Genomic DNA, 17826 nt, shown 5'->3' with positions numbered 1-17826 from the left:
TCAGGATTTACACTCTATACACACATTATGGCGTCAACAGAGTCTGAATCGGCCTATCGGGAGCACCCGTTATCGGTTGATTGGACTCATTTCTTCCGTAAGATTCAACCTTAACCTTACCCGCATTCATTTCATTGGGCTTCTACGAGAGAATGTACATTATTGATAGAAATACCATAAAATCAAGTACTGTAGCAGTGAAGCAATCGATGAAGTGATACAAGCAAAATCTCATTCCGGAAGCGGAGGACCTTATACTGCCACCAGGAGGACCACAACGAAGACTTCGGAGCATTACTTTGGCGGTGGAGGAGGGACGCCCGGCTTTTTGACCCCCGTTGTATCGTACGCGCCACGACTATAGGGTTAATTTAGCTTGGTTGAAAGCTCTAGTGAACGCAACTTACCTCATATTGGACATATCCCCGTTAGGAAGACCTGGCCTCTGTACTTTATGTGACTGTCGAATGGATAAGGTAGAGTGATTTCACGTGTGATATAGGCTTCTTTGCGATTAGGGATCTCAAGCGAGGTACAAGGATTGATGATTTTATATATGAAGTTAAGTTAGTTTAGATCTAAGAATCGAGCACGGGGATTTGTATACTATTTGCGACTGTGGAGTAATGGGACGTAGTCAAGTGCATAAAATGAGAACCGGAGCTACGTCTATTGTGAAGGCGAGTAAAAGTTCTTTTATGTAGTGATCAGGCTTAATAGACTATATAATTAGACTGTGATATACGACGCGATTACTAATAATGTGTACTTCTTTCTGAATCGGAAAGATCTTCCGTTCTACATTTGCCCATAATTCTTATCTGGGTCTGCGCGTGCTTGACAGCTGACGCTGATTGAGGATAAAAGGATTGGCTGGGCAATCTTGATAATCCTGGAAGATTGGGCAAGAGATTGGAATAGCGTATTAGCACGCTAGGATTATGCTGAACAAAGGGATTGCTACGCCTTTGAGACAACGTGATCTTGAACCATCGGGTTGCTTTGTATGTTTATTGATCCAGGAGCTATTGTGGCGTGAAGGCAGAATGTGGTGATTAGAATTGGCGGACGCTAGGAAAGAATTCCTAACGGAATAATTAAAAACCGGGGTGCATTGTGTAATCGTCATTCTTGCAGTTATAATTAAGTCTTGCAGTTATAATTAAGTTGGTGAGACTGGCTGCGATAAGATCTATTGGCGCCGAAGGTACATTCTTGCTTGGCTGACTCCGGTCCCATTAGACGCTTGGGCTCTCCGATTATGGTGGAGTCTGTGTATAGATCTACACGCGCTAGACAGCTAATGCGCATTAACTTTATCAGGCTAAAGGCTACTTGTGTACTTTTTGCATGGCCAATCAGCACGCGTTAACAACTCTTTGTGTCTATACCCCGAGTACTTGCAATTTATAAGGGATTCTGACTAGGATAAAAAAACAAAGCAAAGCAAAGCAAAACATGCAAACTAAATAGATATATCCATGTCTCCTCCTCTATTAACTTGTCGAAGGTTTTCACTGATTGTAGCGATCGGGAGAGTTTCAGATACTCTGGTCATAAAATCGCTGAACATAATCTCAACTTGGTATCCACAAATCTTTTCCTCTTGGTCAAACATCGGTATAATGCGTTGTAGTACCTCTATATCTTTCCAGCCTAGGAGATTCCGTTCGACGCAAACATATTGCTGGAGCATAAGAGTAACACGCGTGAAGAGCCCCTCGTCTGTGGTTTGATAGGATTTATTCTTTTGATAGTCGGTGGTGATGCGATCGCGAAGGTCTCGTCCAGTTATGCCCTCAAGAGTGAGCTTCGGTGAGATATCCATCATTGTATCATAGATCAGAACAGGTGAAGGATTCATCAAACGGTATTTTTTTGTGCATTTAAAGATAATCCATTGGTCTTTTGATAGTCGGTTCAGTATCTCGCTCATTCTGCTTGAGGCTAAAATAATATTAGTATGCGGAAATTCAACAGCTATAGCGCGTTGTGTACTGCACCTTTATATAGTGATAGGCGAGGAGATGGGCGTTTGTAGGGCTCTCTTTCAGATTAATGGCATGATCCCACCGGGAGATGCGTTGATTTTATAGTATTGGTATAAGTTCTTGATCCAGGTATAGATTGTTAGATATGACTAATATACTCCCTTTCAGCCTCTATTCACCTTGATCATTCGAGATTTTAAGCTGCTTCAAAATTTGTCAAACGTAAGTCACGATGATTCGATGAAGAAGACCTAGCATTTCCACTGAGTCTAAAATGCGTTATAACATGCAGCGCCCCTAACCACATATACCAAAGCCAGTAGTCCACCAACTATGTTCTTAATAGTCTTATATATTTCAACTCCTACAGCGGAATTGGAGGCTTATGAGCTCCATAGAAGAATGCATCATTAACTAGTCAACTTAATCATTTATCCACAAGTAGAGTTCCCATATTTATAATCGATGATAGAAAAAGTAAATCAATATATCAAAAGTACAAATCAAGTGCTGTCTGAGCGGATGATTCACTGCGAACTCAACAAAGAACAAAAAAATGAAATGACAACAAATATTAAATGGAGTAGTAAAGTGGCAGCCCATTGGAGTATCCACTTGATACAGGGGGGTAGTCGCTGAAACTGCCTGGAAGAGAAAGGGTTGGCTCCAAATATATATCCCCAATCGAGTGTGAAAGATTACCTATGGGATCTTAGAACGACCGAACTCCGTTGCCTAGATTCGAGCGACCTTACACATTTTGATGACTATCTAGCCAGCCACTATGATCGTGTAAATCACCAAAATAGTCTGCTCCCATCCTGTTGAGGGAGATTTGACTAGCAAATGTCGACTCTCGTCGCGAGATTGGCGGCGATGGTAGTTTAAGGGATCGGGAGACCATCCCGAATCTGGAGGAGCTTCTTCGCGAAGTCGGCGGCATTAGGCGCGGTCCCCCACGGAGTACTTGACAAGTTGGACAAATCTTAACAAAGCGGGCGATCAGTTCCTTAGGGACCCTAATAATATAGTTAGTGGCTATAAACCAAGCACATTATATATAATATATCTTGGATTTGCCCACCATGAATAGGTCCGCCGGACATGAGTAGATGTCTTATCTCGGCCACCATGTTGGCATTGCTGATGGGCCTTAGTGAGGATTTTGAACAATTTTTGTCGAATTGCAACCGGCTTTCCCTTATGGCAGATCATCTTCCTATGCTTTGTATCGCAAACTACCCCATTAGCATTGATTAATTTTATCCGTTAGAATAAGTAAGACTTACATCCGATCCCACAGCTTCGAGCTTAAACATCTTTTTGACCCAAAACCTGTTTTATTTAGCAATGCGGATAATAGATTAAACTAAAGAGATCCATACCGAAACTGAGCCGACTCCACCGCCGTCTCTTTAGGGTCAATCAACACAGTTCTAATCTTCCGGGCTCTCTCAGCATGGATCAACGCTTTATCTTGTTTCCGATCAGATAGGTCCTCAATATAGCTAGAATGATAAGATATTAGTATTAAGTCCAGTAAGGTTTATCATAAATCACTCACTTCTGGATCAGTTGGTCAAACTCCTTTACATCAGGGAAGCCGCTAAGCGCGGGCACTATTTCCTCTGATAGTAATATAGTCTCGTTATGACACTCCTGGCTTTCAATCTCTGTTTCACCTAGCGGGTCGCGGGGCAAATACCTTGGCCCTTGAAGGTAGCGCGATTGGGAGATGAACTGCGGCGGATGGTGTAGCCTAGGGTCATCAAGTGAATGTTCCGACGTGTACTGCAACCCCGGAGATAAATTCGACTGTGGGGCAGAGGGCTGCCCAAAATGAGACCCGTATATGTTGAAGGAATGCTGAGGGAAACCAGGTCTATGTGTGTTGAAATCATGGCCCTCTTGCTTAAAGTCATGACTCTCCGGCTGACCGTACAAGCCGGACACTGCCATTTGGTGATTCATGAGACGCGAATCATCCCCTTCACTGCACCTTGCAAAACTGCTCATACTTGATGCCTGACTTGGTTATTGACCAACTCACGCTGATCTGCCTCGGACAGAGAAAGGAAGAAGAATAAGAAGAAAGCCAGCATACGGCAGGTCTCCGAGGGTGGTGATATTGATGGTGACAGGAAGAGGCTACCTCGCTTACATGTAATCGAGGAAAAATTGCCAGCGTACTCTAGTACACCACAGCAAGCAAGTATCACAAAGAGAATTGAACTGTGTCTAGAAAAGAGAGAAAGACCAATAATTCATAGAAAGCCCATCTAGAAACGGGGCAACAACTCTATTTAAAGACCCCAATGGACAAGTGGTCGCCTAGAACCTCGAAAAGATTCCGGCGGAATTCCGCACTAAAACTTTTACTCGTGGGTGAGATATATTACAGCGTAGTGGGGGTAAGGAAAATCGGACTGGAACACAATGTCAGCGAAAATTAACCAAATTTGTCAAGTCATACAAGAGCATCCAATACTGATGGTGATGCAGATATGGAGAGGGCTCGGACAGCAGAGTAGCATCAATACTGGCCAATCGACCTTTCTCATTCAAATTTAGTTTTCTTTGGGTATGTCACTCATTGATTTTTCGCTTTCGCACGAAGGAAGCGATTAGAGTAGGCAGCAAATATTCAAGTTATAGCTACGCATTGTTACTATCCTTCGAATAAGGGGCTGATCATGTTATTGGAAATAATAATAGATTATGTTCAAAGAGAAAAGTGATAACAACGATGCTACTGGTCCACAGCAAAAAGTCCACTATCACTATCTGGATCTGTCCCATGTGGGGCTTCTACCTAAGGTAGAATCAGGCACCAGAAGCATATGCAACCACATAGCCCCGGAGGTTTGCGACCACTTGACGAGACTGGAGAGCTCTCTCTCTTCGTGCCCTTGCATCTTCGACTCTTCCTCCTCCAAGATACGTGAACGGAGTAGTTGGAGTGCTTTGTGTACGGATCAATTCTGCAGTCGTGGCAGTGTTTACTCTGGACCGCGATGACAAGTTGGTGTATTGGGTCGCATGGTGCAATCGCTGAGGCTGCCTGGGAGAGAACAGATAGTGGCCGAAGGTAGATCCTCAGTTGGTGTGGTCAGAGGAGTAGATTCTTGCTCTACAGGCTCCAGTGCCATTTGTCCTTCCTCGTGGTGCTTGGCCTCTTCGATTAAGGAGTATGCGTCGGCGGACTTATCATTTTCAACAACGCAGGTATGATTCTTGACATCGACAATCACGTTAATATCTGGGAAGCGTTAGTCAAATGCAAAGCGCTCGCCGTGGATATACTGTATTTACCGGATTGGCCTCCCTCAAATTGTTCCTCTATCTTTCGAACCCAAAGGATGTCAAAGATTATCTCGGCGCGGCTTCCGCCCTGAAACTTCAGCCTGGTGGCTTTGGCGACTTTCTCTAACTTATCGGCCGTAAAACCATAGCTGCCGAGTCTACGGAGAATGTGAACCAGCAGTTGGACGCGGTCTGTTGAAATAAAATGTCAGCACGTACTAGGCAGAATTATTCTATAGACAAACATACCTTTTTTCCTCATATGATCAGGTTCCTTATGATTAACTCCCGAGGGCCACCACTGAGGCTTAGTCGCTTCTGGATTTCTTTCGATGCCAGGTGCGGATCCTCTAGGTGCCGTCCCGTTATATGGATGTTTGGATTGCTTGTGTGGCTCAATAGCACAGATAAATGCCTTAGCAAGCGCGCGGCAGTTCAGCTGTTGGAATTCGCTAAAAGCACGTTCATAGTAAGCCATGACCTTCTGAGTATCTCCAATTCTGAAAACCATGTTGGCGGAACTACTGAAGTCCTGGGTGTTGGAATCATGTTCAGCCGAATGCCTATCAGAAGGGGACATCATGGATCCATTGCTCTTAGGACATTTCAATGGAGGGTTTTTTGCCTCTGTAGAACAATTAGTGGGCCATGATATATACAAAAATATGACTTTGCATACGAATGGACTGGCGACAGGCAACAGATTCGCCCAGAATCTGGAGGAAATTCTGCTGGACCTCCGGAGTGAACATACTAGGGCCTCGTTCCTGAACAGATCGAGATTCTTGGACTTTGAGATTACCCTCATGATCAATATAGATCATAGCGTAGTGGGCGCAAGGAATAGCGAATGACGGGTGAGAGATAGGCATCTCAGACTGGACAAAAATCAGTGAGAATCAACAAAATTTTAAGGATAGTAATACAGGATGGCACTTTAAGAGAGCTGACGTAGCATGAGTTGTAGTCTTGGGCGTTTTGGAAACCATTACGAGTACGTTGGCAAGAAGCCACTGGAGACGTATTTCAACAGGAATACGCTAGGCTGTAATATCGGAATCCGGACGGTTGGCTCTCATTGCTCGGGGAATGAAAGTCTCTTTATATAGTGAGTAACCACGATTATAGCTAAACGCGGACAAACTCAATTTACTTTCTGAAAGTTTGGATGATTGCGTTGGGTGAATCCAATTAGTAGGTGGTGTTTTCCTGCACGGTTGTGGGGGAAAAAGCTGAAGATCAACAGGGGTACGGATTTCAGAGGAATCCAAGGGGTTTATTGTATAGTTATTGAGAAGCCAAGTCTTCTTTCCGTCCTTTTGCTCGGGATCTAAACGCGACTTGATGTTTTCGAGTAAGATCTAACCCTTGCATTTCTTTTGTGATATCCAAGAACCTTATTATCAATGATATATACAAATATGAATTTGGTGCTCGATGTTAAAGAATCCTACGTACAAAGCATCATGTAATAACACACTACTGCATGTGCTAAAAGTCTATTCTCTCTCCACCTATCGGAAAATCAATATTTAACCATAAACTTAACAATTTTCATACAGAAAAACGACCCTCTCCCCTGGCGCTCAATGATTCCGTTGTCTCAATGGCTCGAGATGCGGTGGCCAAATTCCCATCATTAGGCTAACGGAGATCACGAAATTCTTCCTAGCTGTCTTTCTAGCAAATGGCTGGCCTCATTATCCAAATTACCCACAAGATGACGCATAAGGTGGTTCCCGTCATGTGAGTAAAGTATGCGGTTTATTGACCCACGCAAACCACTAGGAGGCAGGAAATCCATTATCAGAAGACTGTATAACACGACCATACATTCCAAATCCGTATTATGACTATTCAGTCCCACTGATTTCTGAATGAATGTCCAAGGGGTATACCCTATATGCTGAAAAAGAATATCGGACAGCATATGGGTAGTAACAGGCTCATCATGCACCCGCGGGGCCGTAGAGACGATGTATGCAGTGACATCGCCGTGTTCAATCATGAACTGAGGGTTACTCATATCACGCCTCATTTTATCAACTGAATAGTTAGCCAGGTATCTACTACACATTAGATCAAAAACAACCTACAGAATTGACTTATAACCCGTAGCAATTGACTAGTGAGGGACTTGGTAGGTGTCGTTATTGACATGGCTTAGGGAAAAAAGGACGTAAAATGCCATGTGACTGCGATGGTTAGTATAATAATTACATGGGAATAGAGACACTTTATAGCTTTCTGCAGTTTCGTCTTATTGATAAACGTTAGCAACAGTTGGGCTTCAGTGAAGAAACTAGGAAACACCCAGTTAGTTGATCGCTTCCTAAGATCATAGCCTTTCTTAGTGTCTGTCTTGTTAACGAATAATGACGAGTTCTTGTAAACACACTCAACTCCTGTAGGGCCATTGGAGGCTCGTGATCTCTAAAGAGGATAAAGAAGAGAATATCTTTTCTCTCTAGAAACCTTAAGTTAATATAGAAGGGATAAAAACTGGTTCTTACTTTCCTGCTGTAATGAACCACCATGGGTCTCGCTTGTTAAAAGGTGATACGTTTGTTCTTTAGGATTAACACCCATTGTTGGAGTATCATTTGAACTTCATTCGAATCGAGATTGTTGATTTTCTGTTTACATAGCTTCGTTATATTCCATTAGGAACTTCGGTCATTGATAAATGAAACTGAGAGGAGAGATATGCGATGATGTGTTCTAAGATGCAAGGTCTTCGAAAGGGGCTTCCTGGATGATAATCATGACCTATATATAAATCTCGTTCACAAAAAAAAGCCCGACAAACAAGCAAAGATAAAAAGGCTATGGAAAGACGGGGAAATCATAAGAAAGATCTGTAGAAAAGGTGTCGGACAAGGTGAGACCAGAACGCAAAACGCTAAATTGAGGTATGATATCGGAAACTGCAAAAACTCCCGAGAGTTTTCTTGTCCAGTGTTTCTTATTATGACATCGCCGGTTTTTCAATCCGTAATAAACAAAGAGAGAGAAATGAAAAAGACAATAAGTCTCACAGGGCCACTGAAATTTAGGCGTAGTAGTAGAGTGGCAGCCCATTGGGGTGGCCGATTGATCCTAGGTAGAATGGCTGGGACCCTTGGCTTATGGTGTTGTAGTAGTCCATATCGCAAAAGCTTGTGGAGCCCATAAGTCTTTGACTGTGCATTGTAGTACTTTGACTGGTTGCCAGTGAGCCGTAGTCTTCTGGGCTGGCGACATTTTGATAGGAGTTTGTATCGATCCAGCCGCCGTAGTGACCTGGTGCTTCAGTGTGCTGATGATCAGAGGTACACCCTGGAAAAGTGTTCTGCCTGGAGACTGGAGTGTCGCTTATCATAGTAGTGCTGAGTATAGGCTGCAAAAATGAATTGGTGTATTCAGGCGGCATTTTGTAGTCAGAATTATCCAGTCGGTCGGCAACTTCGAAGTTGAGAGGCATTGAACTACCTGGGAGAGCGTAGACTGATGCTGAAGCAAGACCTTTGGTCGTTGTGGTCAGGGTAGTAGATCCTTGCTCGACAGATCCTAGCGTCAGTCCCAGCTCTTTGTGCCTAGGCACTCCCATAACCACTGAGGCTGTGTTAGCAGAGTCATCCTCCTTGATGCTAGAGCTAGGATTCATGATGTAGACGACCTTGTTAGCATCTAAGAAGCGTGAGTCCACTGCAAAACATTAGCTGGGAGTACTTAGGACATACCAACTTCACCTCGCTCAAACAGTTCCTCCATCTTTCGAACCCGAAGGAGCTCATAGATGATCTCGACATTGCGTGGGCCCTTCAAGTTCCGTTTGGCATCTCTAACGATCTCCTCCAATATATCAGCAATGATACCACGGCCACCGAGCTTGCGAAGAATGTGAAGAAGCAGTTCGATGCGGTCTAGTCCACAAAGTGTCAGCATGGACCAGGATGAATCACTATACAAAAAACATACCTGCTTTTGCCATGTGATCAGGCTCCTTATGCATAACGCCCGAGGGCCACCATTCAGGCTTAGTCTTTTCTGGGTCGCACCTAGTGCCAGGAGCGGAACCCCGCGGTGGCTTCCCGTTATAAGGGTGTTTGGCTTTCTTGCGTGGCTCGATGACCTTTATAAATGCCTTAAGAATCACACAGCAATTAAACTGTAGAAGGCGTTTGAGGGTATCTTCATAGTAAACCATAACCATTTTTGTATCCCCAACTCTTAAAGGGACCATTTCAACCACCGAACCGTTGAAGTTATTGCTGTCGAAACGCTGCTCATCCAAACGCTCTTCAGAGGCGGATATAGTATTTGTATTGCTCGTGCGTCGTCTCAATCGACGAGGTAGTGTCTCTGCAAAACCATTAGTGGGCGCCCATATATACAGAATACTTTCCATACGGTCAATGGGCTGGTGGCAGCCGATACGTTCGCCTAGAATTTCGAGGAAATTCTGGCAGACTTTCGGGTTGAACACACCGGTGTCTTGTTCTTGGATAGACTGAGATTCGTAGGTCTTGAGCCTGCCCTCGTGATCGATATAGATCATGGCGTAGTGGGTGTAAGGAAGGGAAAATGACGGGCGAGAGACAATCATCTCGGGCTGGACCACAATATCAGCAAGAATCAATCAAATTTGTCATTTACAGAAGACAGTCATACAAGAGCAACATCCAATCCCGGGGCCCCTTGGAGGGTAGAGGCAGACCTCTTCATGGCACGCGTTGTGGTAACCATTGCGACAAAATGGCTCGTCCTGGGTGGCTACTTTCTTTTAAAGAACGCCGGAAATACTTCAAAAAAAGATGCAACAAAGAATAGAGTAATAAAAGTAGGCTATGCTTTCCAGAGAACGATGGAGTTAAGGACTTGGTTCTGACATGGGAATATATCTATTTCTTAATGGTGTAAGACGAACGGTCATTTTTCCCCTGAAGGCGTCTTGGGAAAAAGAAATGTGCTAGCATTGTGGTGGAGGTGTGGGGGGCGCCCGGCTTTCTGGCCCCGGTTGCATCGTATCCACCCCTGTTTTAATGAGACTTAGCTTCTGTTGGAAACTGCGAAAAGGAACACCTGCCTTGGCTCAAGTGAGAAGAGACTCGCAGAATTGATTATAGCTAGGGCTAATGTGGATGAAATAAGATCTGTAAAAGGATATATTGTTGTCACTTTTTTTTGAATATTATCTTGCTTTACACGATCCCACGAGTGGTTACATTCTGTGTTCGATTGGCCCAACCAACTATACTTCCTGATTAGAAGGAGGAAATAAAGTAGGTCACTATAGAACTTACAGAGATCCACATATCAAACGAATAATTAGATGAAATTGAGGGACATCTTAATCCTGTGATATAATTAGTTTCTGTAAGTATGTTAAATTTGCAAATGTCAATAAGAGACATACATATGGGCCATGGCCATTCCAGAAATACCTTGCTATTTGCAAAAGCCGAAATCGAAAAATGCAGCCAACGATGAAAGCAAACCAGGAAATTAATGTGTAGATCAAAAGCTGGGAAATTAAGTCGTCATCCATACTTAAAGGTAGATGAAGAGCCTTTTGCTTTTGGGTTCCAGACGGTTAATATATTAGGAAATCAAGGTGCATGTACAATAAAATATTACAGACTGTTTTTATAACTGATGCATCGAACACCTGACTAAAGGAGGAAATAAGATAGATCACTCTAAATCCAAAGATGCAGACAATGATGAAAGTAAACCAGGCAAATACGGTGTAGAACAGAAGCCAGGATCGTCATCCATACTTGAATGTAGATGAAATTCTTTTTTTTGGATTCCAGACGGTTGATGTACTAGGAAATCAAGATGCTTTTATAATAAAACCTACAGACTATGTTTTATAGCTGATACATTACGAAGTTTTCTTGCTGTTCGGACAAAATAGAAATTAGCCAGTAGCTCATTAGAAATGCAGACATATCTCAACTGTCTTCGCCTTGCTTTATTTGTTGATCGCACAATGGCACTTCATTGTTTTTTTATTCTCGTCATTAAGGTTATAGTTTTGGTAATGACCGCGATATCGAATGTCGCGTCTCAAGCTATTCTAGTTTCCTAGTTTGTCAAGCATAAAATTATGGACTGAAACGGCATAATAGCTATACTGTTTTGGGATTAAGTGAGAAAATTGTTTCAGCGACTAAGGAAATAATCTAAAACATTATACTATCTCTCTGGTCACTTCACAACCGTAGCGGGTATAGCAACCTCCCTTCTGTCTCTCACCCAATCAAGGGCATTCGAAACCGCCTTCTCAGGGTTGCCTCTGAAACCCATCAGATAGTTATTAACCTCCGCTGCAGTTAACTGGCTGGTGGAAACAATCCGTACAAACTCATCAGAGAGGTCTGATATGCATTTCTCCCATGTCGACGGATCGTTTGATTCACTTTCTCCACTAATCGGGGAGATAAACGAAGACACCTCGCCAAAAAATATATGGAAGAGTTGCTTGACGCTCGTGGTATCCAGGAAGTCAAAGTGGTATATTTGATCCACCCGACCAGGTCGTTTGAGGGCCGGATCAAGTCTTTCTAGATGATTGGTGGTCATCATCAGAATACGGCCCTCCTGTGCTCCGACGCCATCAAGGCAGTTCAAAAGGGCCGATAAAGAAATACCAGGGCCATAGAGTTCATTTTCTTGGGGCGAATTCTCCACTCTGCCAGTATCCTTCATTCGCGAACCCTCTTGACTAATTCCGGCATTGTCCACGTCTTCAAAAAGTACAATGCAACGTTTCGGAAGGCTTTGGAAGAACTTAGCCAAGGTATCCTCATCAAGCTTTCGAGAGTTCAAGCTAATCGTGTAGATATCAAGCCAAAGGCGCCCCGCAATTGCAAAGCATATACTTGACTTTCCGGTTCCGGGAGGACCATAGAGAAGATAACCTCGGCGGTATGGAATGCCACAAGACTCGTACCAAGCTCTGCTTCGTGGACTCAGGAAATCTTCAATATCTTTAATCATGCCATCTTTGATTTTTGTAGGCAAGGCCAGAGTTGACAATGGACGAGGAGACTTCGACATAATCTGAACCCAACTGGTTGTATTCCGATCAATGAAACCGCGATAAATGGTGATTTTCTTGTTGCGACGCTGGATTGAGGCATGCTGTACTTCTTGTAGAAGAGTGGACAGCACCTTTTTGTTCCAAAAAGACGAGTATATTATGAAGGTTTCTGTATCTGAGAGCCAACTGTTTTGTGTTTGGTATGGATCCCGGTAAAGAGCAAGAAGACACCCCTGGTATAGGAAAAAATGAAGCCGCTTCCGGGAAGGGGTAAAACGGATTGGCTTGATGTTTTCCTGTTCTTTCAAAGAAAGCCAGAAGGTCTCCCTGCTCCTTTCAAACCGCTTTTGCTCCATCGAAGGATCTTCCTCGGTGTCCTCGTCGTCTTCATTTTGCCAAGGTAAAGAGATAGCAGTCTTTGCTTTGACAATAGAACGCCGGCTGCGGCTTAATGAATCATCCCTTGCCATCCATTGTACGAACTGGTTGTGCATCTTGTCGTGGTATGGAATTTCAGTGGAGACGGTGAAGTAAAGGAGCACATTTTGAACGGTTTCCAGAAATTGAGGAAGTACGAAGGCCAAAAATGGACATAAAACGGCAAATAGAGCAATGTAAACGGAAAATGAGGAGACATCGGCGTGTAAATAGGAGAGAAGAGGGGTAAACAGAGAAAATCCTGGAAATAATAACTCTAAGGCAGCGGGAAGTACCTCAAAGGTATTGTTGTGCATGTTGCGAAAATTTCGTGTGAGTATATGCATACAACAGAAAGGGCATAGGCCTTTTATAATGGACCCAAAAGCTGATTTGGCTCATAGTTGATCTTTACCCATTCGCGGGGGGCCATGTCCTGAGTGCATATGTAGGTTGGCAAATTCTACCTCATAACTACCGTTATGTTACAAGACTAGAAGTCTAGATTTAGGCTATCGTGCACTTTCTTATTTTGATTCGTCTCGGGAGTAACACGCCACAAAAACGAAGTCGAGAACGTAGGTTCTCGATTACATAAATCCATTGCTATTACCAAACATGGCATGATTCCTTGTAAATTATCGTATGAATCTGTAGCTTCAACTTTCATTGCATCCGGGTACGGAATTACAAATTCATACCACGACTTAGAATTAAATATTTATCTCTTTCAATGCCGTATTTCCGCCTTACATAGTCCCACTCCTCCTTTCCCAGAAGATACTTTGCAACCCCAATCTTGTAGTGAAGTATCAGCAGGTGGAACTCTGACGGCACTATTCCACAAATAAAGGGACAGCCATAAACATAACCTTTCGAGTTGTCGTTGTACCTGACATAGAACTTCATAAAAACGCAGTCTGGTGTCCAGACTGTACAGTCGTATCTCTCGAATTCAGCGATTTCGCCGAGAATTTGAACGTTCAAGACTGGTCCTTGTAGCTGGGCCATCGCTTAGATCTACATTGTTAGCGTTTCCAGGAATGCCCTCTGAGTTACCCGGCCTTTACTTACAAGGCTCTATACGATTGAAATAGCCAATTGGTGGCGAGCTTGGCCTCCTCCTTGCCTTTTCAGGGTAATTAAGGTGAATTGGGGTAGAGAAGGGGTCTGGAAGGAAGAAAACCGTGTTTAGCATATACGAGGGAGCACATTGGTGATATATATTTCGAGCAGTGGATCATACCGTCAAATAGAGGCTGGTAATATTTACTGTTGACGTTCACAGTTTCTGTGTTTCTGCCTTCTGTGCTCTGCTCTTGAGTTTCCCTGGCGGACGGGGAATCGTCTTGAATAAATAAAAAAGACTCAATCCAGCTGGGAAGCAGTCTTCGTAGCGAGGAAGTTGGAATACAATCCATGAGTGTTCCTTGACAAGCTGATATATCTGGTGATGTAGATATGGAAAGGATTGGCTAGCAGAGCAGCGTCAATGGGGTGTTATACTGGCCAATCGACCTTTTTAATTGAAATTTCGTTTACTTTGGATAGGCAACGTCGTCAATTTTTCGTTTTCACACGAAGAGCGATTGGAGGTGGGTAATAAATATGTAATTTGTAGCTCCGCATTGTGGCTATATGTTCAGATGTTTACTACGGTTTGAATCAGTCATATTCTTTCTTTGGGCCAACAATAGATGAAATTCAAAGCTTAACAAATTTGTTGTTTGGTTGAAGCCTTTAGACACGGAAACATATTAGAGAAAATCCCTTGGTCGTAGGCTCTTGAGCACGTGTAGTAACTAGATAACAACGATACTACTGGTTCACAACCATAAGTCCATCAACGGCCACAATAAACTCATCCCTCGTCATCTCGCCACGGTCCAGGCAGTCCTTGAGCCCCTGGATTTTATCGACATTTTTGTCATACTCTCCAAGTGTTGGAGCTTGTCAGCCGCAAAGTGTTTCACCTCCGGTCTGATTTCCAACTCATTGACACGTTCTCTCTACCACAAATCACTCACGGATTGCCGTAGCTGCATGCAAGGGAATTAAATGATAAATGGGTGCAGCAGGGATCTTTAGTGCCAAAACTGAAGGAGTCGAAGGATCCACTAGACAGGAGCATGTAGACGCACATAGCTCCTGAAGCCTCGGACCATTTGATAAGCTTAGAGAGCTTTGTACCCTTCTTTCTAGGCATTTTCGCCTCTTCCAAGCTTCTTTAAAAATGTTAAGACAATTGAAATCTTAAAAGGACCTTTATTAGTAAACGTAAGAAATCGAAGGATTCTAGACGTACCAAAAGTGTTGACCCTCCAGTCTGTGCAATCCCTTGTATCTTCCATGTCAGCGGGCGGGTAGGCGCAGAATACCCAGTCCTTGGCGTGGGCAAACTTCCGATTCGGTCAAAATTGATCTCAAAATCATCCGCTAACCCGCCAGATTCGTACAGGAGATGGTTCACGATGCGGATACCGCATATCTTCAAAATCTTGCATTATAGACATTGCACCGTCCGAGTTAATCAGTCTTTCCCAGGGGTGAAGGCGATCAGGAAAATCGACTTGTTCAAGATCAACAACCATCACTCTGGATCGTTGGCTGCCCTGATCACAGAGTAGAAAATTGTCCAATCTCTGATCTCGATACAAAGCACCATATTCCGAAAACTGACGAAAGACATCCTCGAGATAAGTCTTCAAAGCTTCTGCAGGAAAGTCGTTCTTACTGCGGGCCAGTTCATAGAGAGTAACACCATCAATCTCGGACAATACAAGTGCTGGGAGTCCATCATAATAACCTTGCCCGAAAAAGAAGGGAATCACTTTTCCTTGGAGCTCTTTCAATTTGTCGTAGACTGCTTTCTCATTCCAAAATTCTTTCTCCCAATTATTCTTTTGCTGTTTGACAATGACTGATGTGACAGTCTGGGGAATTGAGTGTCGATATGAGCCCGGGTCAAGTGCGAAGCGATAAACTGTACGGCGTTCATCTAAAAGCTGCACATTGGTTGAATAAATTGGATGATTATCCAAGTACATTATCTGAGGCGATGAGCTTAATCAAGTCTTCTCTTAAAGTATGGCACCCACTTTACCTACCTTGGATAAATTCTCCCTTGGGGGAAGGGAAGGCATGGTGTGGACTTGCATAGGAGTATTGAGAGATGTTCACGGAGAAAATTAGGGAATGACGCGCCTCAGATATTTATCAACCCCCCACGTCATGTGATCAACAGATGCAAGGGGAGGTCAAAAAAAAAATAGTTAATGGCATCGCTTACCTGGTAAGGATGATCTGCCAGTTAGATCTGAACATCTCCTCGTAATAATACTACTGTTTGGACTGGCTCTGCCTGTGGTATCTTATCGGTGTGCTCCGCACCGACTTCTCTCTCCCCCTCTCTTAGATAGCACTACCAATATTAGATGTTGAGATCGCCTATGTTCTCAAATAAGCGGATTATTATTGGTTAATTATTAAAAGAAATAGCGGCGTTCATGAGCCTATATATAGGCTTCTCCATTGCTGTGTACTCTGCTCTAGGCGTCAAGGAAGGAAACAATTCTTTGTGTCATCAACAACAAAATGGCCCTCATGGTCAAACCATGACCAGTATCCCTTGTATTCTGGACCATGGTCGTCGTCCCTACTCCTCACGAACCTAAGCTCGCGCCAATATCCAGAAGGATGGTCAAGAAACCTCTCTCGGGTACGGCGATCTACCCAGAAAGGCCGACCAGAACAGAAATCGTAATGACGTTCAAGCCCACCAAGGGTCAATGTAGTTGATGACCGTATATTACTCCCTAAATCTGTGGGCGTGAAGCTTCCAGTTGCACAAAGACGAGTGAAACCTTTCAAGGCAAGTGCGCGTAGGCCTTCTGCCATCGTGCACTGGTCACCATGTCCAAGATCTTCCCGTGGGATGATACAGATATCAACAGGACACATCTGGTCACGAATATCCTCTACATCCCTGGCACGGAACTGTAAGAGTACCAAAGTCCCCGAGTCAAAGACGAATGCTTGCGGGCATTTGTACAAATAAGCATACCTTTTTGAAGTCAATTAAACATGAAACAAAATGTAAAAGTGAATAGGACATACCCTCTAATCTCCTGCATAAGACGGTTTGTTGTATTGGATGGGCGTCTTTCAAATATCCACTCTCTTCTCTTAATGACTCGGGGCCTTTTGAACTCTCCTACGATGGCAGCACCTTCAAGGTATTGCTTCCGATGGGCCATCGTCATTTGGTAGTCAACTATCTTCCTTTCTGAAACATCCGACCCCGCAAGTGCTCATGGCTTGAGTTTAGGCCCCCCACGAACAGGGGAAGAGCCGGGATGAGGAATAGAGTACGACGAGTCGCCGAAAGCGAGCTCAACCAAAGGGCTGATATTCTGGAAAAAGTCGTGTGTCACATCCCCTTCGGTAGCCTGTTCGAGCGATTGCGAGTTTAACATATAGGCTGGAGTTTCAAGGCCAACCGAAGGAGCCACAGTCCCTTCTCTGGGAAGCAGGAATGCTGCAAGTGCTTGCCTTGTTGGTGGCATTATCGTCAATGTTCTGTCATGAAGAGGAGGGTAATCATTTGTCCATTGTTTTGTTGATATTGAAGTGTCGGTGTCAACATTTAGCTGTGCAGGGCTAGGGAGCGTTATCAGGTCGCCCACAGTATACCGTGGCATGTTGGTCGTGTTGAACTTGGGTATGATTAGCGAGTTATCATGACTGATTATCAAAGCATGGCTTCACCTGTATCCTCTGAGAGAGAAGTTTACCCAATGAGATTATTAGGTAGTTATGGGCACTTGAGAGAGATTGAGAAGTAGTTTACAAAGAAAGATACTTTCCAAGAGTTGGTGTGGTTCTCCTTTATAAGACCAGATATATCAATAAGTCAGATATAGTCAGATATAGAAGAGACAAATTGATCTCGCCTAATGCATTCTCATTCGTTCATTTTCCCCATTTGATATAGATGACTGATGAAATAGGAAAGCTCTAGTTCTGAACGACAACTCTGCCCACTTGAACCGTCTTGATAATTATGGTTTTTTATCACCAAATAAG

At 43.6% G+C, this 17826-nt stretch overlaps 6 protein-coding genes across 6 annotated transcripts; all 6 read right to left on the bottom strand.

Annotated features, from left to right (window-relative positions):
* Positions 1 to 3202: 3202 nt before the first annotated feature.
* N7471_008337 (uncharacterized protein) lies at positions 3203 to 3950 on the bottom strand (the record flags this gene model as incomplete). Its single annotated transcript, XM_057281056.1, has 4 exons — positions 3203 to 3229; positions 3281 to 3326; positions 3377 to 3499; positions 3556 to 3950. 4 exons carry the CDS (start codon positions 3948 to 3950, stop codon positions 3203 to 3205), a joined length of 591 nt encoding a protein of 196 aa, XP_057135316.1.
* A 1040-nt stretch (positions 3951 to 4990) lies between these two features.
* N7471_008336 (DUF2841 domain-containing protein) lies at positions 4991 to 6166 on the bottom strand (the record flags this gene model as incomplete). Its single annotated transcript, XM_057281055.1, has 4 exons — positions 4991 to 5250; positions 5304 to 5486; positions 5544 to 5921; positions 5974 to 6166. 4 exons carry the CDS (start codon positions 6164 to 6166, stop codon positions 4991 to 4993), a joined length of 1014 nt encoding a protein of 337 aa, XP_057135315.1.
* Positions 6167 to 8346: 2180 nt separating this feature from the next.
* Positions 8347 to 10022, bottom strand: N7471_008335 (DUF2841 domain-containing protein; the record flags this gene model as incomplete). The annotated part of the gene is made up of 5 exons (XM_057281054.1): positions 8347 to 8963; positions 9017 to 9199; positions 9255 to 9638; positions 9687 to 9888; positions 9948 to 10022. The coding sequence occupies 5 exons, from the start codon at positions 10020 to 10022 to the stop codon at positions 8347 to 8349; spliced, it is 1461 nt and encodes a 486-aa protein (XP_057135314.1).
* Positions 10023 to 11489: 1467 nt separating this feature from the next.
* On the bottom strand, positions 11490 to 13752 carry N7471_008334 (ATPase AAA-type core; the record flags this gene model as incomplete). The annotated part of the gene is made up of 2 exons (XM_057281053.1): positions 11490 to 12740; positions 13495 to 13752. The coding sequence occupies 2 exons, from the start codon at positions 13750 to 13752 to the stop codon at positions 11490 to 11492; spliced, it is 1509 nt and encodes a 502-aa protein (XP_057135313.1).
* Positions 13753 to 15170: 1418 nt separating this feature from the next.
* N7471_008333 (uncharacterized protein) lies at positions 15171 to 15884 on the bottom strand (the record flags this gene model as incomplete). The annotated part of the gene is made up of 2 exons (XM_057281052.1): positions 15171 to 15791; positions 15849 to 15884. 2 exons carry the CDS (start codon positions 15882 to 15884, stop codon positions 15171 to 15173), a joined length of 657 nt encoding a protein of 218 aa, XP_057135312.1.
* A 1167-nt stretch (positions 15885 to 17051) lies between these two features.
* On the bottom strand, positions 17052 to 17306 carry N7471_008332 (uncharacterized protein; the record flags this gene model as incomplete). Its single annotated transcript, XM_057281051.1, has 1 exon — positions 17052 to 17306. The coding sequence occupies one exon, from the start codon at positions 17304 to 17306 to the stop codon at positions 17052 to 17054; it is 255 nt and encodes an 84-aa protein (XP_057135311.1).
* Between the last annotated feature and the right edge of the window lie 520 nt (positions 17307 to 17826).

Source organism: Penicillium samsonianum (assembly GCF_028829775.1).
Source record: "Penicillium samsonianum strain IBT 33392 chromosome Unknown utg000004l_segment0_segment0, whole genome shotgun sequence".
Classification (NCBI taxonomy): domain Eukaryota; kingdom Fungi; phylum Ascomycota; class Eurotiomycetes; order Eurotiales; family Aspergillaceae; genus Penicillium; species Penicillium samsonianum.
Note: the sequence above shows the minus strand (reverse complement) of the source record. Positions and strands in the feature narration are given on the sequence as shown.